This window comes from Malus sylvestris, chromosome 7 (assembly GCF_916048215.2).
Source record: "Malus sylvestris chromosome 7, drMalSylv7.2, whole genome shotgun sequence".
Taxonomy (NCBI): Eukaryota; Viridiplantae; Streptophyta; class Magnoliopsida; order Rosales; family Rosaceae; genus Malus; species Malus sylvestris.
The window spans coordinates 35,432,083-35,454,760 of NC_062266.1; the positions used below are offsets into that span (position 1 = coordinate 35,432,083).

The 22,678-nt window shown below is 36.2% G+C and overlaps 3 protein-coding genes and 1 pseudogene across 11 annotated transcripts; all 4 read right to left on the reverse strand.

Moving 5' to 3' along the window:
* Positions 1-1,572: 1,572 nt before the first annotated feature.
* On the reverse strand, positions 1,573-7,044 carry LOC126629688 (GPCR-type G protein 1). Of its 9 annotated transcripts, none has more exons than XR_007625830.1 (13): positions 6,629-7,044; positions 6,400-6,500; positions 5,929-6,287; positions 5,603-5,681; positions 5,258-5,346; positions 4,594-4,686; positions 4,368-4,394; positions 4,163-4,249; positions 3,739-3,810; positions 3,172-3,302; positions 2,213-2,368; positions 1,805-1,887; positions 1,573-1,715 (listed from the first exon to the last, which is right to left on the reverse strand). XR_007625830.1 is itself a non-coding variant. In XM_050299787.1 (12 exons), the coding sequence occupies exons 1-11, from the start codon at positions 6,841-6,843 to the stop codon at positions 2,215-2,217; spliced, it is 1,407 nt and encodes a 468-aa protein (XP_050155744.1). In that variant the 5' UTR covers positions 6,844-7,044; the 3' UTR covers positions 1,573-1,887; positions 2,213-2,214. The 9 variants fall into 9 exon arrangements, 5 of the variants coding, with proteins under 5 accessions (XP_050155744.1, XP_050155745.1, XP_050155746.1 ...); XR_007625831.1 differs by having other exon boundaries at positions 1,805-1,890; XR_007625828.1 differs by having other exon boundaries at positions 2,209-2,368; positions 6,629-7,043.
* A 2,563-nt stretch (positions 7,045-9,607) lies between these two features.
* Positions 9,608-11,681, reverse strand: LOC126627639 (uncharacterized). Its single transcript, XM_050297151.1, has 2 exons — positions 11,383-11,681; positions 9,608-10,076 (listed from the first exon to the last, which is right to left on the reverse strand). Exons 1-2 carry the CDS (start codon positions 11,579-11,581, stop codon positions 9,883-9,885), a joined length of 393 nt encoding a protein of 130 aa, XP_050153108.1. The 5' UTR covers positions 11,582-11,681; the 3' UTR covers positions 9,608-9,882.
* Positions 11,682-13,276: 1,595 nt separating this feature from the next.
* LOC126629876 (probable folate-biopterin transporter 7) lies at positions 13,277-16,492 on the reverse strand. Its single transcript, XM_050300023.1, has 2 exons — positions 16,177-16,492; positions 13,277-14,559 (listed from the first exon to the last, which is right to left on the reverse strand). The coding sequence occupies exons 1-2, from the start codon at positions 16,436-16,438 to the stop codon at positions 13,499-13,501; spliced, it is 1,323 nt and encodes a 440-aa protein (XP_050155980.1). The 5' UTR covers positions 16,439-16,492; the 3' UTR covers positions 13,277-13,498.
* A 1,071-nt stretch (positions 16,493-17,563) lies between these two features.
* On the reverse strand, positions 17,564-22,065 carry LOC126630837 (uncharacterized; annotated as a pseudogene).
* Positions 22,066-22,678: the final 613 nt, after the last annotated feature.

Sequence of the window (22,678 nt, forward strand, 5' to 3'; positions counted from 1 at the left end):
TTCAAATTTTTGGACCGGCCTAGGCTGGCTGGTTTGGGCCAGCCGGTTGGCCAAATTCTGGAATTGTGGCCCGGTGGGGCTTACGAGCCTTTTGGCCTAGCTTTTGGTTGGAGACGATTTTCGTGTCATCTCGGGCTATTTTTGGTCTTATAGCTCTCTGGACGAATCGGTTGGAGATGACCTTAGAATCCTAGTCTTTAGATCTTCACCACTAAAACAAAAAATATATATTAATAGGTTAGATTATCATATTGAAAGGCTAGATTTTACCTCTAGCCTTCGACCCTTTCCTGCACATTAAATATGCTCTAAGTAACATATGTGGGTGCAGAGGGAGGGATTACCCACGTTAAGCTTACTTTTGAATCAAAATCTTGTACGCGAAAGGATGCATCTTTTCTTTCTAAGGTAATTGTAGAAATGATCTCTCAATTTTAACCCAATCGGAGTAATGGTCTCTCAATTGAAAATTCATGATCAATTAGTCTCTTAACTCATCAAAACATGCATCTATGATTCTTTTTGTAACTCCGTTAGAACTTCTATCAAAATGAGTCACATGCCACGCACTTGAGGATGAATCAATGGGCAAATATGAAAAACCCAAATGAGAAAAATTGTAACAATGGTCCCTTAACTTTAACTCAATTGGAGAAAATGATCCCTCAACTTTAATGCAATTGGAGCAATGGTCCCTCAACTTTAACTCAAGTGTAGTAATGGTCCTTCAAACTTGACTCATTTTATGAAATTGATAAAAAAAAAAAAATAAAAAAAAAAAAAAAAAAAAAGACTATAGCTGCACGTTTTGATGAGTTTAGAATCAATGGTCATAAAATTTAGTTCAGGGACCATTGCTCCAATTGAGTTAAAGTTGAGAGACCATTATTACTATTTTTCTCTTCTTTTTTAATAGTCATATTTTACCTTCTTTTTTTTTAAAGTCATATTTATATCAATTATAATTTATTTTTATTCAGTTGGTTTTTTTTTTAAATTTTGTAGTCAATTACTTTAATGTCAGATAATTTAGAGCTCATATGATATTCTTCAAAACAATTTTTAAGGAAAATTGTTTGGTATGGAAGTTTATTAAATTCTTCAAAACAATTTTTAAGGAAAATTGAAATTAGATAGAAACAAAGCTGATCTGTTATAAGAAAACTGAAATTAGATAACAACCAATACGTCTGAATCTAGTGATTTGTGCATCACCAACATCAATTTGAATTAAACAGGGTTATTTTGGTGGCCGATGAGAGAAAAGCGAAAGGGAGGAGAGAGAGAGGACAGAGAGATGGTGAAGAGAGCGGAGATCAGTGAGGATGCAGCGATCCCTGCGAAGCCTTGTTTCCGGCGTTGGCCACACCAACCTTTCCCAGTTGGTGACCTTTGCCTCTTCACTCTTCTTCGACCGCTTGGACTCGACGCCAATTTCAAATCGCAAAGTCACAGCGAAGAAGAGATCGGGAATCAGGACTAAGGAAAACAAAACAAAACAAAAACGAAAACGAAATAAATATGGGACTAAATTCAACGCGTGGGAAGAATTCGAGCTTTGAGAGGAAAAAATAGAGAATCTGCTCATGGCAATGATGGCATTATGGCAAAAAATATGACAAACAAACAATATGGAGGAGAACCTCGTTCATTTCCTTCCTCCTTCCCAGTCTCAGCATACAATACAACGCAGCGCTGCAGCCCTTCAGCCCGTTCTGTGTAAAACCATCCCCGCCATCAACATGACAAGATCATCAATCAGTACACGTGCAAGAAAAAAAAATATCCTAAAAATTTGGCCGACCGTTGTTGGATGTAATACATTCGGATTCCTCATCCTTTGGTTGATCATGTAAGAAGCGTTAGCTCCAACATACCATTTAGCACCTGCTGTAATGCAAATAATACAAGAAAACCTATCATATCATTAGAAAACTTTAATAAATTAAATATAAAATTATACTTGTCCACCTAGGTTACAAATTACTTCATAGAAAAATTAGACCGAGTGCATATCAGATAACTAGATGAATTATTTTTGAAATAACTATTATGCAATCGGTCATTTAAAACCCATAGTTTTCTTCTTTTTCTTCTTATTAAAATCTTGGCATATAAGATAGCAAAAATCTAAACAAACAATTTAATCTTTCAATTTGATCCAATTCTTATTCTTTTTGGAATTCAAAAGGTAAATTTGTTACATACTTGCCATTAATCAATCGGGTGTTTGTCAGCTTGGCGAGAAGTATAATGTGCAGAAAGCAAAAGCAAAGAAAGGAAAGCACTGGCCACAAAGATTGCATCAAACCACCGGTGATAGAAGTCAAACTGAATATCTCCACCCAATACATCTGTTATGATCATCCTGCCAAGAGATAATAGCTGTCTTTAAAACTAATCCAACAGCTCAGAAGCTACCTAAATGACGGACTAAATGCAATCAAGCTTATATGACAGAAGACCTAAAAGCTTCTGACGGCCATCTGCACTTCTAGACAGGACATGGCTAAAGCCGCAATCATTTCCTTTACAAGCTTCACGTTTTCATTTAAATACAAATATGGTAATATACTTTTACAAGGAATAGGATAGTAAACCTTTTTTCAAGTAATATGATTGTTATTAAACTTTTGAACAATTTCATTTAGTCATCCAGTCATAATATCTTTTGTATAGTATGGTACTATAAATTGTGAGTTCCATATTTCAATTTATTACATAAAAAGATATTAATTCCAAACATATTGTGCATGTAGTTTACATTTACAAAAGGAAATATTCTTCACGCTGATACTATTGTCATTATATGGGTTCATCTTACAAGCCAAAGTATTTTGGCCGGTTACTCTTTGTCATTAATCCCTTGCATACTTCTATATGTAGTATAGATAGAAGAAAATGTTTTTGTTTTGAAATTGAGAACATAAGCAACTTATAATTTCATGTAAATGTATATAAAGTTCATTTCAAAGTTTTAAAGCATGTTTCTAGCCTAAAAAACACAATATTTAAGGAATTCCAGGTGCACTGTGTACACTGGAGTAAATTAATCTTGCAATTAAGCTCAATACAACTGACCGAAATTCATAAACATAACCACGCCATTGAACACCAAGGGAAGACAGAAGAACAAAAACAAAAGTTGACAAACATAAAATATCAGCACACCTGTACTCAGTTGCCAAGCTTTTCCTTATCAATAGAATAGAGGACACAAAGTACATTCCCATAATTTCAGACAGAAACAATACAACATTGCTAGAAGATCCACTTCCAACTCTGGAAACTGCAAAAAAGAACTGTGCACAGCAAAGCCAGAAAGTCAAGCCGTAAAGATGATCTGTTTTATGCTTCCATCAGTTGCTCTTCAACAACCAAAGACCAATGTGGACTAGGGCCTATTCCCAGAAGGTGATTAAAACGGGACTAAGGCCTGGGTCAGCTGAATTCATTTATTTTCTTGATATAATTGCAGCACTAGCATGTAAAACCTAAGACCAATGTGGGAGCATCTGGTTCTTATCTCCAGATCCAGAAAAAAACTGTCTTTCAAGTTTCAACTTGCAGTATGCAACTCAGTCAAGAAAAAAAAACAAGCATTCAGAAATCATTTCTTTTTCCTCAAGAAACTGCAGACCGCATTTTAAAAGTCAGTCTGAAGAAATCCAATTGGTGGATTGAGGTTCTCCAACTTAAATTAGAAATAAATAACAAGGCAGGCATAAGAAGGATTACCTTCATTAAATTAGTCAAGAATCCACGAACTGATATAACAATCAACATTCCAATGAACAAGAGTGAAATATACTGTCAATAATGAAAACAAATTAAGTGTCAACCATGTGTTCAATAGTCTGACCAATCATCCATAATAAAAATATTTGCAATCCATAGTAGTAAAAATGGAAAATGAAAACTAGCACATATGAAAATAAGGCCAAATCAGGAGTCCAATTGTATGAAACTGTGATTGGCATATAGTCTGTACCACTAAAATTGGAGTCTATATTATTAAAAAAAAAAGTAATATAATATGTAACTGCAAATTTTTCCTTTGAGAGGGAAAACACCAAAATATACTATTCAACCGCAAGCTTGCAGGTTTAGATAGAAAACCAAAAGGTCTGCCAATGAAGGTGTAAATGTTAAGCTAACTAACCTGTGATAGCAATGCTGCATTGATACCAATGTCAAAGAACTGCAAGAATATGCTAATTGTCATCGTCACAGGATCCACAGAGCCAGCCTGTCAGAGAACATATTACTATTTACCAAAAACAAAAATTGACACTAATAGGGTAGAAATCACAAGCAGACATGTAAGCAAGTGATTATAGGCAATACATGAGACATGAAAGAAATACCTCTTTGAAAACAACACTTTGCAAAGACTGCACAGAGAAATTAATAGTCAGGCACTTTTCCAAAAATCAAAAGTAGTAACTTCAAGAAACACTTGGACCAGTTTGAAATTTTCCCTCTCCATTAACATGAAGAAAATAAAATTAACATCAGCAAACTATGTAACTAAAGTATCTTCAATTCTAACAACCTCATTGAGTACAAAAAAAAAAAAAATGCATCCCATACCTTAATCATTTTATATACACAGTAGATTGAGCATGCATAACCTAGTAGGTTCTGCATATGACCCCTCCAGGTTCGAGAATAAGCAGCAGCCTCCTGTCAAGAATAATAATTTAAGTTCATATGCCTTCAAACAGGCACAGGTTTAAAGTATTGAAACAACCAGTGGTTCATATAAATCTTCTTTTCATCACCTTCAAGTTTCAATCACTATGCTTCACCACATTTTGGCCATTAAATATGGGTAAACATAATTATGCCCTAACTTTAGTTAACTGTGTCACTTTTATCATCTACTACACTCTTAAATGGCACATGGAATTAGTTTTAAATAGCCTACACACATTTCCAATCCACAAATCTTCACTTGTAAGTTGTAATACCTTCAATTGAGAGAGAATAGTTATTAAAATATTATCACGGTGAATTCTTAATGGTTTTGAAGAGAAATTTCCCTTCATCCAAGCTAGCACCTAAATTCCAGTCTTGCACCTAGGCTGAAAAGCCATAATGCCTGAGGTGCATTTTAACGGAAGTTCATGAAAATTGTAGTACTTAAAATAACAGATGCATGGTTCAGTACAAGCAATCACATAGATCAGCAGTCCCATAGGGAATCATTTAAAAATTATATCATATAACTGAAATTACAGAACTGGAAGTAAACCTTTGCTTGACGAAGCTCGTATATTTCTAGGAATAGCTGCTTTGAAAGCTCTTCCAATGCTAGCACTTCTGCTTCCATGTTTCTAATATCTGTGTAACCGAAAAGATAAAGGGGGAGTGAGAGAGGGGGACATAAGTGAAAAAAGACAACTGTGAAGTCCTTACAGAGTAATCGCACTATGTTGATGGTCTGGAAAGCTTAAAAGACAACATAAGTAGTAGATCTCAACTCATGCAAGTAACATGGCTGGAGAAGTATTAGAGAACTTTACAAATTAAACAATGAGTTCCTTCAAAGAAAATATGCAAGATCTTATCATAAGAAAAAACATAAAGCAAAACCAACCTTGCTCCTTTTGATCATCTTGCACAGATCGCACAACAGTGCCAACAATTCTTTTAAAGAAAGATCTGGCTTTTAATTTCTGCAACGTATAACTTCAATTAGGCACAAGTTGGGATTGTGTTTATAAACACTGCTAACAAAGAAAACCATAAAGATATGCTAATACAAAATGCAGTTTATAAGTAACACCAGTTTGAACAACAGAATAAGATTATGATAGAGTTAGCACATTGATATGCGATACAAGTAACTTTTGGAGTATAGAAATCAAGATGCACGAGTATTTACACCCGAGAAACAGAAAAGTATAGGATAGTGAAGAGAACCTCTTCTGATCCTTGAATGCGTTCCATCTCCATTTGAGAAAGAATGATTTTCTTCTTCTTAGCAATACAAGTCTCGATGGATTGCATGAGCTGTCTTTCCAAGGACTTGATCTCAGTTTCCTCAATTTCTCGGATAAAGAGAGATAAGTAACTATAGGGTAAATTGACAGCTCCAAAACCAGACAAGACAGCCATGACGGTAACGCCAATGACGCCAATGCGACTGACCAACTGAGGCATGGTGAAGAAGCCTTTATCAGGGGAAGGCATAGGGAAGTGAATGCCCATGCGCCAAAAAGCATAAAGGAAGGCTAGCAAGAACAAGAATGATCCAAAAGCAGCACGTTCCTTCCGGAACCCTGAGATGAATAGATGAAAAGATTGAAGTTTAAATTTTCCTAAACTAGTAAGTATGGTAGTATAAGGTGTTTGTATGAGGCTAGGGGCCCTAGAGGCAGTGGGTAGGCGTACCATTGTTGCAGAGCATCAAGAAACAATGATAATAAGGCAACATGAAAACCAGTAACAGTATGAGACAAAACAAATCCAGCTTCCAGTTGAGCCATCGGGCCCTGCAACCAAATCATACAATTTATTTTACAGAAATCAAATGCAAATGCAAATAATTAAATTATGCAATCAATCATGAAATCATAGTTTACTTGGAAACAGAAAAGGAAATGAAAATAAATATATTAACCTTTGGGAGAGAAAGGGGATGATCTCGAAGAGGACGAGCTGCAGAAGATTGCAGGAGAAGGCGAAGACGACGCTGAAGATGATCTGAACTAAGACCCTCTTCTCTTCGTACTCTTTGTAGAGCCTTCGGTTCAAGAACCACAGCCCCGCCCATCCCAGCAGCCCTAGCGATCCCAACGCCACCACTCCTTCGTAGATTGCCCAACCCCAACCCATCTATTCTCTCTCTTGTGGGAATGAATTCGATTCTTGATCCTCCTCCTCACTATTGAGTATTGAGTATTGACTATCCTGATTGAATTCGTAATGGCATCCTCCTAACTTTTCATACAAACCATAATTCAATTCAATTTCGAGACGTTAACTCACTGGCATATTTTGTTCCAAAAATAAAAATAAAAAATCACTGGCAAGTGGGAACTGAGAACGATTTCTCCTGTTTCTATTTTTTTTTTTTTTTATCTGGGGGAAACTTTTTTTCGATTTTCTCGGCGAATGAGAGAACGAAATTTTGTTGCGGGGAAAATTAAGTTACGTTTGTTTACAATTGTTTTTTTTTTCGGGTGTTTTAATGAAAATGATTTGGGTGAAGTTTACTTTGACAAAAAATCGTCCTATAATTTTATTTATTGAAAATAATTTTGTGTTAAAAAACAAAAAAGAAAAGAGCTTCAATTTTAATAAAAATGCTTATATTTTAATAAAAATGACAAAAGTTTATTATAACAAAAAATAAAATAGAGAACGGACAGGTGCGCGTCTATTACACACACATGATTTCTGAAACTGAACGTAGCTATAATATCTCTGAAACTGAACCATACTACATTGTTTCTGAAAATGAACACAATTTTTGAAATTAAACGGTACTACAATATTTCTAAAATTGAACACTATTTTTGGAAATCGAACACTAATTATTTTTGAAGCTAAATACGAATACTACACTATTTCTGAAATTGAACACGATTACTACACTATTTCTGAAACTGAACACATAAGATTCGAATCTCATATGTTCTTAGCATTGGCACTTACTCTATTTGGATAGAAGAATATGGGGAAGAATAAAGGTCTATAGGAGGGTTTGACTGTCCATGGAAGGTCAGAAGCAAATGGTAGGATATTTGAAATGGAAAAAATGTCATTTCTTGAGAGCCTTTTCGATCACCTTGTTTATTACGTGAACAAAAAAAAATTAGAATCAAGCCCATACTTCAAACAGATGAGCATGCAACTCCTTGCCTTTCCGACCATCTGAAGATTCTGAACACGTAAAAATTTTTGATCAAAGTGACATCAAATCTACTTCTCACTAACATTTATGTCGAATAAAAACATAACTTAAGAACGATTTGGTCATCTAATCATTCATCTTTAGAAAGAATCTGCAAAACCCACTATCTCAAATTCAAGAACCGAATCTTCTTCTCATTCTAGTTCTAGTAGCTATTTCAGAGTGATGTAAAAAACATTCTAACAGTGAATAGCCTTCCCAAATAATTATTCTATACACGAGAATGTTGTCAAAAGTATTATGATGGTTGCTTCTCTTTTTTTGTGAGAGTTCTCCTCCTTGGTGTGGGTTTCCATCTCTATTCTTCTCCTTGCTGCCATCGATCCTAGCCATGGCTAGGATTGGTGGTAGCCCCTTGCTCCTCTTGTTTTCCTTTTCTTTACTTTTGTTTCTGCTTGTTTTTTCCTTTACCTTTTTGTTGGTTCAACCTTCTCCTCTTCTCTCTAGTGCCTCTGGTTTCACTTCACCAACTCCCCCTTCTTCATTTACTTTTCCCTCCACCTCCTTTATTTTCAACGCTCCACACCTTACCCTTTCCACTTGGCTCACTCCTCACACTCTAGATCGAGTTCCACTAATCACCACCGTGAACACGATGTAAGTCTCATGAGAGCTGCACACTTGTTAATACATGTATCTAAGGTTTGAGGTTATAGAGTTCGAGTATGACTTTGTTTGTAAGCTACCAAAAGGTGTGTACGATAAGGAATGTAGCTAAACAATCCTGATAAACTATACTACTGTTATATTATCTGATATGGATACTTGGGATTGCATGATAAGGTTGAGTTCAATTAGGACTAACATTATGGGAAGTCTCCTAGTTGAACACCATTGCATAAGGTATAAATATAGGGTCCCTGCACTCTCAATTGACACGCAATAAAAGAGCCTCACGCCCCATAGTATTGAGCCATTGCATTCTGAGATTGACGAGTTGCAGAAGAAGCCTATCTCGATCGCATTCTAGCCGACATGGTTTCTACAGGTTAGTGGTTATTTGGTTTTAGTGAATCAGTTATGTATTAAACTAATCTTACACACGAATCTTCACAATTCCCGTTTAGGAGGAAGATGTGTAGAGCTTTGGATTTTATCGATGCTCATGTGTTCTCACCACCTTCTTGCCTCAACTTGGCCTTGTTGCCTCTGTCATTCGTGGATTGTTTCCTACGAGCTTCCTTCGATTTGTGGTGCCGACCTTCGATGTGCTCTTTGGAGGTTGTTGAAGTTTTCTTTTTATTCATTTTGGGGGCTTGATTTGGCTTGTTTTCAGACCACTGTTTCGAGTTTGGTGGTCCTTCTGATGGCAGCAGCAGCAGCAGAGGATGCATCAGTAGATGATGCAGGCTCTTAGGTTTTTTTCTTTTTCTGTTGGGCTTGGTTTTGTTGTACATGGAGGTCCACACTTTGTTGTTGTGTTTATTTTGTATGTAGACCTCTCTTGTAAATGTGTGTTGTTGATAATAAAACAAGCAGTCCTATGTCCAAAAAAAAAAAAAGTATTATGATGATCGAATCTCTTCAGGAAGTGTCATCCCAAGCAATTAGTCATTTTAGGAAAGACAAGAGTCTACTCCATTCTCACAAAACTTCAAATGGGAAATCTTGAGTTATGATTATCATGGGAGATATTTTGTTACATTTTCGTTGAAAATGGTCATAGAAAAATGAGTACCAGAATTTAGATGCACAAACAAATTTCACCGGATAGCAAACAAGACACAGGTTACATCCGAAAGTGAAATACAAACGATCCCAATCCCAACAAGTAACAACGGGTAAACATAGAAAGACAAAAAACAAACATTTACAGGGACCTCGGATGTTATAAGTTGCAGCGGCTAAGGGTCAAATAGAAAATAGTACAGAAGACGGTTTTGGTATATGAATGAGCGTATAGGAAAGATTCCCTTAGCATCCGATATAGACCTGCAATACACAAATCAGGCTAATTTCTAAATGCGGCCATCCCACAAACACTCAGAGCGAACTTTGCCACCTTTCAAAAGACTCTCCACTTCTTTAGGAGGGTTCAAACCTAGACTGCAAGCCCTCTCCAACCGTGCAAGTCTGGTCATCCCAATGCATGGTCCGTATGCCAGGTTCATATCAAATTTCCTCAGTAGCTCTTCTTGCTCGTCATAATCATCTATCAATTAGGGAAAAACATTTAGCCCATAAAAAATAGAAAATCTGCATGGAAAAATCTACTCAAAATGTGGTTACTGGTTTCCTTAACCCTTGTTGACAGTAGAGAAACTTAAGAATACATAGAAAAACATATTATTGAAAAACAATGATAAAAGACATCCTAATAAGATGCATTAGTTAAAAAAAATAAATGAAAATTAAGCTCCTATGTTCCTCAAAGAAATAATGAGGACTCTAATATATGAAGCTACTTTGGAAGTTTAAGTTTCAAAATTTCAAGGGTTAAGAGTAAGGGGCAATTGGATCCTAATACCAAAAAATTTAGGATGCCTTCAGATATCAATCTTAAGCCCACTTCCCTTTAATTTTTTTAGCTATGTATGATTCATTACCTACTTGTGCCTATTTTTTCCCCTTGCTCTCAAGTTTTACACATTCTTTGCTCTATTTTGAATATCTAGAAGAAGAAAAATATACAAGTTTCCAGGTATCAAATAAACTGTCTTATGGCCACATTTGGTGCCTAGAAATCAATGTATGTTGGAAGAAGGAATCAATGAAGGTTGAAAGAAGAAATTTTGTCCAAGTGGAGTTGGACATGGTCCCAACCAATCGCCACAAAATGATGGGATACTTCTTACTAATTCATCTCATTCCTTCAATTTCATTTCTTACTTCAACATGCCTTGAATCTAGAGAATTAATTTATATAGTCCAGTCCTAGTGGTCAAGCGTGACTCATGCATATTCATCATTGGCAGGTATATAATCATATAACAACTACATAATGATTTACAAACAGCAAGAAATTACACCTTCCCCTCATGTAAGCTGACTCTCTTGAATGAATACACTCGAATCAAATCCCACCTAGTGTTATATTATATCACACCCGAAATTCTACCTTTGTATTAAGTTTATAATTATAAACCCCTTCAGTTAATACACCTACAGTATACCCTTCGCTAGTATATAACAAAAACAGTTAAAAAAACAACAGCAATAACAGTTGATGCGAGTTAGCATCTGAGAACAAAAACAACACTGTAGTTGTAGTGGAATTGAATGCAACTAATAAAATCTCGTTACGATCTAAATTTGGGGTTTCAACACTAATGTAATCACAGAATAAGATGCGAATTAAACCAACAAAAACATACATTTTGGATCTATATCAAATTTTATGTAAATTTTAATGATAATCTAATTCCGCTATATTATTGTTTTTGTCCTCGGATGCAAACCCTAAACGCAAATATTCACACAAAAAGAATATAATCTATGAAAAACATAGTAAAACGGACCTTTGAGGTCTGGAGAACCGTGTGAAATAAGGGCGGTGGGTTGAGTGACATCCGAGCCGAAAGAGGCAGCGGCAGCAGCTTTTGGGTGAGCGGGCGATCGGGATTTTTTCTTCTTAGAGATACCCCCGCCGATGCTACTGTTGCTTTTCCTTTGCCTGTAGAAGCCCTTCATATTCTCTGCTTTTGATCCTGATGCCATCCCCACCCCTCCCTCCAAACTTTCGAATTTTGAATTCCTTTCTTCTTTAGAGAAAATTGATATAATTTGAACAAAAAAGAACAAGAGAAAATTGAGATAAGCCCATTACGTATCCTTAAAGTCCTTTCATAAATAATATTTTTGCCTGGCCCCGTTGGATACTGTCAAAAATTCAAATCGCTTTTTTACCAAAATGATTATTGAGATTTGCATAACAATTTATTTTGATTCTTAAAATTTAAAATTCAAATCACTTTTTTACCAAAATGATTATTGAGATTTGCATAACAATTTATTTTGATTCTTAAAATTTAAAATTCAAATCACCTTTTTACCAAAATGATTATTGAGATTTGCATAACAATTTATTTTGAGATTTGCATAACAATTTATTTTGATTCTTAAAATTTAAAATTCAAATCACTTTTTTACCAAAATGATTATTGAAATTTGCATAACAATTTATTTTGATTCTTAAAATTTAAAATCAATAGAAATGTTTACCGAGTTTGTCCACCGTCAATCATTTTGGTCTTTCTTTGAAAAATCTCCATTAAATAAAAATAAAATGATAAAAATTCCCTCAATTTTTATCAAATCATTTTGACCTATTGTTTATTAAATTGAGGGTAATTTTGTCATTTGGTTCTTATTTAACATAATTTTTCAAGGAATGACCAAAATGATTAATGGTGTACAAACTCAGGGACCACTTCTATTGATTTCAAATCTCAATGACCAAAGTGATGAACTATACAAATCTCAAGAACCATTTTGACTAAAAAGCCAATTCAAAATCATAGAGATTTTTTTCTACTCATGTACTTGCCACCGAACTACTAATTTAGAGAAGATTCACTTAATGAACTAAGGTTTTATAATCAAAATAATTTTTAGGGTGAAGTTCATGAGCTATCACTTCCTTGAAAATTAGGTTGTTGAATTATTTTTTGGGTAAAATAAGTCCGTAAATTCATTAAAAATTGCTAATTTCATCACTATTATCATATTCAAAGCTATTTTATCCAATTTTTCATCAACTTAAGTCATTTGACACATTTTAAAGTGTAATACCGTCATTTTCTCACCTATAAGCCCTTAACATTTCATATAGGTTGTGAATCTAACCTCTAATTTACCTCACAAAATTAACTCCATACACTATTTCTTTATGAAAAATTACCAATCTACCCTCCAGTGTGTATCACATGCAAATAATGTAACTTAAATTGACAAAAAATTAAATATGGTAGTTTCAAATATAATATTAGAAATGTGTAATTGGCAGATTTTTATAATTTAAGGACTGATTTTTCTAAAAAAAAAAAATTGTTTAACGACCTAATTTTCACTCATGATAATTCAGAGGCTAAATTGGCAGTTCACTTTAATTTTTATTATTAGCATGACTACGCACTTTGGTCACCGAGCTTCAAAATCAATAAAACTGTCATTGTGTTTGTTCACCATCAATTATGTTAGTCATTATGTTGTTAAATCATTTTAGTCTATTGTTTAGTAAATTAAGATTAATTTTTGTCACTTTGATCCTTATTTAGCATAAATTTTTCACAGAATGAACAAAATGATTGATGATGAGCAAACACAAGACCAATTCTATCAATTTTAAGTCACAGAGATCAAAGTGAGGAGTTATATAAATTATAAGATTCTTTTGGCTAAAAAGCCATGAACTAAGTATTATTGTTGTTTGTATAATAAATAAATAAATCTCTTTACAGTACAGATACTAATCATACAAGAAGCCAAAAATTTCAGTCGTACATTAATACGGGGACAGTAAAATTTAAAAAGAAAACATACTCAAATATTTGCTTTTGGTTTACTTGGGGTGCAAATTCCAATCCAAGCCGGAGGGGACTCAAAGAAGCAGTAGAGTAGCATATTTCATTTCGGCTATTCCTCCTTCTGACGGGATTTTGATTTTACATCATCAGGGATACACGATGACCAATATAGTGGCAACACTGTGAGCAGTGCTTGTATTAGTAGGGCAAGTGGAAACCCTGAAAAGTCATTTCCCGTGACCCCAACATACGATGCAAGCACAACACCCAGATATCCACTTACTATGAATGCAACCGCTATTGCAGACATCGCAAACGCCATTAGAGATCCCTCGCATCCTCGTGGGCAGAGTTTGGCTATAAGAATGCTGAAGGGCAAAATCTTCATAAACAAGAGAACCTCCGAAATGCCAGAAAACACCACGACGTAGAAATTGTCTGGCACCCCCATGTAATTTTGATAAATCCTATTTACAAACAACGCATCAGAAATCATAAATATAGCCATTGTAACCTGAATGGCAGAAACTAGTTTCCTAGGTCTGACTGACTTCAAGTGACGATTATAAATGACACTCCATAGAAGCATTGCCACTTGGCCAAACACCTTTGAGATTCCCAACAGAGATGAGTCAATATTCAAGTACTGTGCCTGGTAAAAGAACATGGTGCCTGTCAATGCTGGAATAATGGCATAAGATGCCGCAAACCATGATATTGAGTAAGTGATCTCAGGTTCTCTTAAAGCAACCAAGAGCTCAAAAAGTTTCTCTCGAATCCCAACATTGGCTGTTCCTTCGGTATGGTTCAAAGAGCTTTCCTGGACAAAAATGCTTATCAAAAAGTGGACAGTGAGGAGAAGGCCATAGAACAGGAACATCTTTTGGGGAGATAATCTGTCAATGGCAAGACCACCTAGGAGACATCCAAGGACTCCACCCATAGCTGAAGCCATCGAAGAAAATGATTGGAGCTTGCCTGAGGATGACGGTTGGGAATTTTTTGGGGAAGTAGACTGTTTTCCTGCCTCTGCAACAATGGCATCATTGGCTACCTCAGCAATTGAAGCACCGAGATTACTGAGGAGGAGATATAGTGTTATGGTTCCAATTGAGATGCCTGATTCAGAGAGCATTGCTATTGCTAGCCATGACACTGCTTGTAAGACCGCTGAAATAACAGATGAGACAAAGAATAAAAGTTAAAAGTAAAAAAAAAAAGAGGTTAGAAATGGACTTCCGACTAAAGAAAAGAATAATAAGAAGTTAGAAATGAACTAGAACTAAAAGTATGTTGGTGGATTTAAAAACCATATTTAGGCCTAGGAAATGGAAACTTTAAATTCACAAAGAAAAGAATAATAAGAAGTTAGAAATGAACTAGAACTAAAAGTATGTTGGTGGATTTAAAAACCATATTTAGGCCTAGGAAATGGAAACTTTAAATTCACATTTTTTTTTTCAAGAGAAACTATTATAAATTTATTATGTATCATGTGAACAAAAGCAGTGTATAACAAATTACAGTTGCTTGTAACGAACTAATGACAGATTTTGAAATTTACAAAAATGATATTTTCAATGTTTAAACCTACATTTAAACATCTTTGAAACTTTGTCATGTGATGGCACACCGTGTATTAGGAGAAATTACTTACCCAACAACTTCTGTAATCACAATGAAGGTTCAAATTAGATGGGGAAAGAAGAGATGCAAACTGAATTTAAATAGCTGTGGAGAAGCATCTACAAATCTGCTACTTAAGCTTTTGCTATTTCGCTCCTCCGGAATCTTAGAGCAAAGCAAGGAAACCAGAGAAAATCAACATTGAGCTTCTGAATTATACAAATTTCCCGCCCATATCATGGCACACCGTGTATTAGGAGAAATTACTTACCCAACAACTTCTGTAATCACAATGAAGGTGCATCTTTATTCAAATTAGATGGGAAAAGAAGAGATGCAAACTGAATTTAAATAGCTGTGGAGAAGCATCTACAAATCTGCTACTTAAGCTTTTGCTATTTCGCTCCTCCGGAAACTTAGAGCAAAGCAAGGAAACCAGAGAAAATCAACATTGAGCTTCTGAATTATACAAATTTTTATCCAACTCCATGTTGTATTCAGCACTCCTTTGAAGTAGTGGAGGCAAATAGCCCCAAAGAAACTGATTCCTTGGATCAAATGATTATTTTAGACTATAACCCGTTTGACAGCCATTTTCGTTTATAGTTTATAGTTTTTATTTTTGTGCTAGAGATAAAGTATATGGGAGAAATGGTTTAGGGAGGAAAGAGAAAAGTGAAAACAATGTTAATATCAGTTTTTTGTTTTAGTTTTCATTCTGTGTTTCATTTTCTATACACATTCCTTTCAAACTTGTTCCACCATAATTCCTTTCCTTGGCCCTTTTTCATTACTCCTTCCTCCCGTGTATTGATTTATTGATTGCCTTTAGATGAGATACAAATCTCGAAATTTAAACTCATCTATCAGCCGCTATCAATGTAACCCTTTTACTCTTATCTATAGTATAGCACAAAGAAAAGAGTGAACACTAAAGAATCCTACGGGTAACAAAGAACAGTACTCATATGTACCAAAGCCAGTACTAGCCAAAAAGAAAAGCCCAATCCTGTAATAACCAATCCTATTATCCTAACCAAGTTCAAAATTATTGACAGCCAGGAGTTCCAAAAGACGAAGCAATTCAGCAAAGATAGGCCAAAAAATACAGAGCAAACGGAAATTAAATGGGCGTAGACGTAGTAGTTACTAGTTAGGTACCTCCAAGGGCAATATAGGGAATACGGTGCTGGCCAGCAATGTAGACGGCGTCTGAAACGACACCGTAAAGGGGCTTGGCGACCATGGGGAGGTTGGCGGAGTTCTGCAGGAGCTGGAGAGTGGAGGGGTCCACGTGGAGGCCGTCCTTGAGGAAGAAGTTGACGGCCATCCATGGGAAGCACCTGAAGCCCTGCACCCAGTACCCCAACCCCACCAACTTCCGGATCTTGTCCGCGTCACCCTCCGACGATGGCTCTAGCATTTTCCACACTCACACAAGCCACCGCACAACTTTTATTATGATTTATATACCGATAAAGAAAAAAGTGTTAGGCTTTTATAACAGGGTTCAAGTGGGAATGCTGGGTGAATCTTTTTTAATAGGGAAGTTTAACAAAAAGCTCCTGGTACTGTTTATTTTAACGAAAAATCACATTTTTATATTAAAAAGTCAATCCTGGTACTATTCACTTTACCCTTTATTTTGTCCTTATCATTAAAACTCAAAGTTTTCAAGTCATTTTCATTAGTTTTCATTTTTTAATATCCAAATTACTTGTCTCCTATAATAGGGTCCAACCAAGGAAGAAAATATCGGTAATATCAGAAATATCGGTAGTCCGAAAACATGAAAATATCGATGGAAATATCGGGATAATATCGATATCGATAAAAATTACATGGAAACCACGGAAATTGTAAGAAAAACTTGGAAATTTTTATTGAAACTTTGCAGGATGTTTATTTAGTCAATTATTTATTAGTTTATCATAAAAAATTGGAAGGAAATGCATTGCATGATGGATTTAACATTATCAAGTTGATTATATAGCGAGCTGGCAAACATTGTGAGTGTAGAAAATATGTAGTAATTAATGAAAAAAGTTTAAACACACCATAATTATTTATATATAATGAATTAGTACAATATTTTACACTTTATACATTGTACCATTCCTAAAAGATGTAAAAGTTGAATTATTTACCATGCTTTTCTTTTCTCACACCGTCACACACCACCTACACACACACGCCACCGACACACACACACGCACACACGACTTGTCTCTGGATCCTTCTCTCTTCTCCCTCTCCCTTCTCCCACAAACACACACAGAGATCGACAGATCTCTCGAATTCTCGATCCTTCTCTCTTCTCCCTTCTCCCATACACACGCACAGAGACCTTTCTCGATCCTTCTTCCACATGGCATTCTCCTCCTCCATCGCCTTCCTCCTCGTTCGCGTATTCCGCCTCGTCGGTGAACCCAGGGACTCTGAGTTCTCTTGATCCTTCTCCGCCTTCCTCACCGATCCCACCGATAACAACCCCACCTCTGTCGTTGACTCCACCACGACCCCCAATCGCCCCCAAACCCCAACCTCAACCTCCACAACAACCACCCATTCTCCTCCTCCCCCCGAAGACTGCCCCGCCGGCGCCGCGCTCGCCTCCGTCTCTGTTCCACGTCTGCTTCAACCCAAGACCACGCCTGCTTCGCCGTGGGGACAAACCACGAGTTGTGGATCTACAACTGCGAGCTCGATCCGTTCTGGAGTTGTGGATCTACGCCTGCTTCAACCCAAGAGCTGCTTCAATCCGTTCTGCGAGCTCTTTCGCCGCGACTTCGACAACGAATCAGTACACCACAATGAGCCAATCACCTTTGTTTTTTTATCACTTGTTTGTATTGCATGCGCAATTGTATGCTCCTTGTGTCGTTCAATGTAGTGGAGATTCTGAAAGGACTTCTCATATGCCTGATTGTTGTAATATCATCAGTACATAAACAAGAAAAGAAAACAAAAGAAAAAGAAGAATAAATTGATAAACTTGTTCAAGTCTATGCTCAATAGTGGAAACAATTGAGACACCCTTAATTATTTCAATCAAAAGAAAACGAACCATGGTCATATGTTTCACAAAGACAATAACCGGTACAGAGAAAAAATGGATAAACTTGTTCAAGTCTATGCTCAATGGGAAAAACACATAAAGCACCCTTAATAACTTACTTCAGAATAAAAGGAAATCTCTTTACAGTAAGTTCATAATCCAGACATGTGAGGCAAAGAACTTAGCTCAATTGGTACTGTTCAAAAATTTTCAGTCCATAATTTTACAATCATTCTGGAAGAACGCAACAAAAGTGAAAATCGTCAACAATCTAACAAGGATAGTTATTGCTACACAAGTCGTCCTAGTAACAGAAAACCTGGTCATACTTCCTCAGTTGTTTTATTAAACAACACCTCTTAATTTAAAAGATGGCCATTTTCATGGGGGTGCATTTTCATAATAGAGATGAAAACCAACAAAAAAATGGGTGTGCTTAACCAAAATAGGAATGGAAGACATATATGTTGCATGGATATAGATTCAAGAATCAAGATGTATAATATGATACAATACAATACAATGACATGACAGCACATCAGAAACTAGAATGTGATCATCGTGCCCTTCACATTGTAAACTACCACTAGATCTATTTTATTCCAAAAACAGTTTCCATCACTGTTTAAAATCACTTATAAGCATTTTTAGGGTAGTATTCAACAAGGCAATAAGCACGTATTAGGGTGGTATCGGTCTCGAATATGGTTTTAGAGTATCTGTGACCCTTGGACAACAAGGGTGAGAAACACCACTGCCAGTTGTTGTCAACTGCCCACATTTATATCTTCAATGTGTATTATTTGTTATTTATAGTCTTTTCACCAATAAATGCATTTTTATTCTATTATCTGTGACCATTAAGACATAAAGTTGTAAGAGTTTAACTTTACTAAGCCTATCTTGTATAAAAATAATAATAACAATAATAATGATAATCATAGTAATAATAGTAAGAGGTCGCACTTGGTGCGATGGCAAGTGCCTTCGCCCATGAGCGGTAGGTCTCGGGTTCGAGACTTGGGAGCAGCCTCTCCATAAATAGGGGTAAGGCTAGCCGACATTCACCTCTCCCAGACCCTGCGTAAAGCGGGAGCCTTGTGCACTGGGTATGACCTTTTTATAGTAATAATAGTAAGATAGCAATGTCCGACTATACCAAGATATATCCAAAAACAACCATTGAACTTATCCACATGAGATCCATCTAAAATAACCAGTTTGATGGATATTACTTTGATCACAACGGTCACGTCTAATATACTCAAACTTTAAAAAAGTAACACAGCAATTACGCATAGATGTGCAAACTGGATCATGATGAATCAACATATAAAAAATATATGTTTAACACTGTGCAAGACATTGGAACTCTGCAATGTTCATAGACCACACATACCTTCTAAAGAGCGACAGGGACTGCTGGGCCTTTTGCTTTAGCATAACCAACAACACCATGATAATTGCCACAAGCTAATATGGCAGTGTACTTGACCACTTGCCCCCCCTATAGAGCATAAACAGAAATGTAAAAGCATTGACCTCTGTTAAGAGTCTTGAAGAGAAATCAAAGCAAAAGTTATGTACACAAAAAATAAACCGCAAGGTGGAGTGCCTTTGTTACTTTACAGGTTCGGTTTACATTGATTAATATAACATCAAACCCCTGCCAACATGTAATGAATAAAATGGTCAAAAACATTGGTGTTTGCACACCAAAAACAAGAATATGTTATATGTCTGCATGGGAAGCTGCACTGAAGTTCAAAACAAATAACATAAAGCTCCTCAAAGGACAAATTTTAGTAAGAATGATTAGAAAATATGGAAAAACAAAATTGTGAAGACTTGACTCAAACTTCGAAGTATAACAAGGCTAACCATATACCAAGTAAATAACTTGTTTATACCATATTTAGGGCCTCGTATTTAGATCTCGTACAAATACTCAGGGGACTTAAATGTAATTATGGGATAAAGGAAGGGGCAAATATGTAATAAGTGAGGAGTCCTTATTCTATAAAAGGACCCCTCACCCTCACAATTGGGGAGGGCCTGACTCTCACTCTCGGAGGCCGCATTCTCACCCTCAGAGGCCAACTCTCAAGCCTCTCACCCCCTCTCAAAGCTTCCTCACATCCCCTAAGCTCTAAGCTCTCTCTCTCCCTCTTCAACAGAGAAATACAATACAATCAGTGTGGACGTAGCCCAAACCTTGGGGTGAACCACGATACATCTTGTGTTATTTACATTTCATGCAGATTCACGGTCGGATTTACGTTGTTCCAAGACATCCGGTTTTGTGCATCAACATAACTCATACTCTTTCTACAAACATCATACGTAGCAGATGATATGTTATACCAAAAGTGAACAGATTAGCTAACAACAACAAAGGGGAAAAAAAAAAAGGCAAGCACACGAAAGATGCACAGATATTTTTAAATACTACAGCAAGCATAAAAACATGGGAAAGAAAAAGGGAAAGTTGCATCAAAACTAACCCAGAACAATTGTTCAACTTATAAATACTTATGACAATTATTTTGTCAGTTGTCGCTGAATTCTGAACTATAAACATTAAAAAGTCAACTTGATGACACATGCACTTACTTTCCTGTAGAGAGGTCTCCTCTTCTTCTCTATCAAATCATTTCTTTCCTCTGCTAGGTCTCTGATCTCTTCCTCTAGAACCTTACCCTTCTTCCCGAATGTATGATCTAACTCTGCTAGCTTCTCTTCGAGTTTTTTGTCAATGGCATTAAGCTTCTCTAACAGTATGTCATTGAATTCTTCCCCGTCGTCGTCATCAACTCCTTGTATAATTTGCTTTTCTTTTTCAAACCCAGCATGTTCCAATAAATCAACTGAGGGCTCCACTTGTTCATGTTGGATGACTCCATAATTGGCAGGATTGTTGGGATCGTAGGCTTCCTTCCACTGCACCAATCTCATAGCCCTGTTTAGTTTTCTGCTGGAGGATGAATTTGTCCTTTCCCTCGACTACTTTGAGACGGTTCATCAACTCACCAATGACCCTATATTCGGGGCGAAGGCGGAAATGTTTTTGCTCAAACTTGTCAATTTTATTCATCCATTTATAAGCATCATCAAGTGTCTCTGTCATGTCATGTCAGAGAATGCAAATGCAACGTAAGTAAACAAATAACATATCATGGACTAGACTAGTACACAAATACATACAAAAACCATCATTATGTAATGTTTTAGGGTACCTGGAGTCGAAAATTTTCACCCACAATTTCTATTTTTTCTATTTCAAAAGCAATTGGAATAATTAATACCAAAGAAAAAAAAAGCACATAGTCGAAAAAGCAGGGAAATGGGCAAATTACCAGCCTCGATGAAGTTGTTGAGCAACTCCTCGTGGCGCGTGAACTTCCTCTGAAACTCATCAAACCTCTTCTTGACGGCATCGGGAGTGAACCTTTCATCGTCTTCGTCGCTATCGGAATCGGTGGGCTCCTCGTACAAGTTCAAGTCTCCGGTGCTCGAGCTTCTCAATCAATGGCATAACGCCCATGTAGTCCTCCTCATCTTCTCGGTCAATGTCTTTGGTGTCCAGGCCCGCCCTCTTCCTCTGCTCTCGTTCTCTCTGCTTTTCTCTCTCCACCTCCGCCAGAAGGTCTTGCGCCGCTCTGGATGACACTGTTGAATAAGGGATCTTGCTGGAAAACGACCATTTGGGTGGCTGAGGGGTGGCGGGAAAGTGTGGTCGAGTGGAGATTTTTTGGGACAATGGAAGTGGGGCTTTGCTGGGTTTCTTGATGCCTTGTTTCACAATGAGACGTGACCACGAGAAACCTTGTGATTTGCTCATTGCTGCTGCTGCTTGTTCATTTGAATTTTATTTTGAATGATGAAATGGGAGAATTCCCTTCCGAAAATATCTGATTCGATGGAAACCAGACCAGACAACCAAAGGGAGAAAATGAGAGAAATCTGCAATTAGGGTTTTGGCGTTGCAAATTTACTCTAGTGCCGCGTGTTTAAATACACATTTAAATAGAATTGTTAATAAAAATAAATAAAGTAAATTGTAGCTATGGTTACTTGTATCTATAATCTCGTAACTACAAATTTATTAGATATAATCCTTGAACTTAATAAAATGTGGAGCATTTGTTCTTATGTTCTAACCAAGGTATTAAATATCGATAATATCGAAAATATCGGTAGTTCAAAAACACGGAAATATCGGGATATTATCGATATCGATAAAAATTGAATAAAAACTACGGAAATTGTAAGAAAAAATTGGAAATTTTTATTGAAACTTTGCATAATGTTTATTTAGTCAATTATCTATTAGTTTATCACAAAAAAATTGGAAGGAAATGCATTGCATGATGGATTTAATTGATTTAAGTTGATTATATAGCGAGCTGGCAAACATTGTGAGTGTAGAAAATATGTAGTAATTAATGAAAGAAGTTTAAACACACCATAATCATTTATATATAATGAATTAGTACAACATTTTACACTTTATACATTGCATGATAAGATATATGAGTGACTTAGTACCACATAGAGTTCTTGAGTTTTTTTGTTCTTCTGAGCAAAGTCACTTCTAATTCTTTC

Excerpts from the sequence above, each read along its gene's own strand:
- LOC126629688 (XM_050299787.1), bottom strand. The coding sequence starts at position 6,843 with ATGGGTTGGGGTTGGGCAATCTACGAAGGAGTGGTGGCGTTGGGATCG. Across the intron at positions 6,501-6,628 it reads ATCCCCTTTCTCTCCCAAAG|GGCCCGATGGCTCAACTGGA; the intron begins GTTAATATATTT and ends ATTTGGTTGCAG. Across the intron at positions 2,369-3,171 it reads AGCTTGGCAACTGAGTACAG|GATGATCATAACAGATGTAT; the intron begins GTGTGCTGATAT and ends ATCTCTTGGCAG.
- LOC126629876 (XM_050300023.1), bottom strand. The coding sequence starts at position 16,438 with ATGCTAGAGCCATCGTCGGAGGGTGACGCGGACAAGATCCGGAAGTTG. Across the intron at positions 14,560-16,176 it reads TCCCTATATTGCCCTTGGAG|CGGTCTTACAAGCAGTGTCA; the intron begins GTACCTAACTAG and ends CTGTTATTTCAG.
- LOC126627639 (XM_050297151.1), bottom strand. The coding sequence starts at position 11,581 with ATGGCATCAGGATCAAAAGCAGAGAATATGAAGGGCTTCTACAGGCAA. Across the intron at positions 10,077-11,382 it reads CGGTTCTCCAGACCTCAAAG|ATGATTATGACGAGCAAGAA; the intron begins GTCCGTTTTACT and ends CCTAATTGATAG.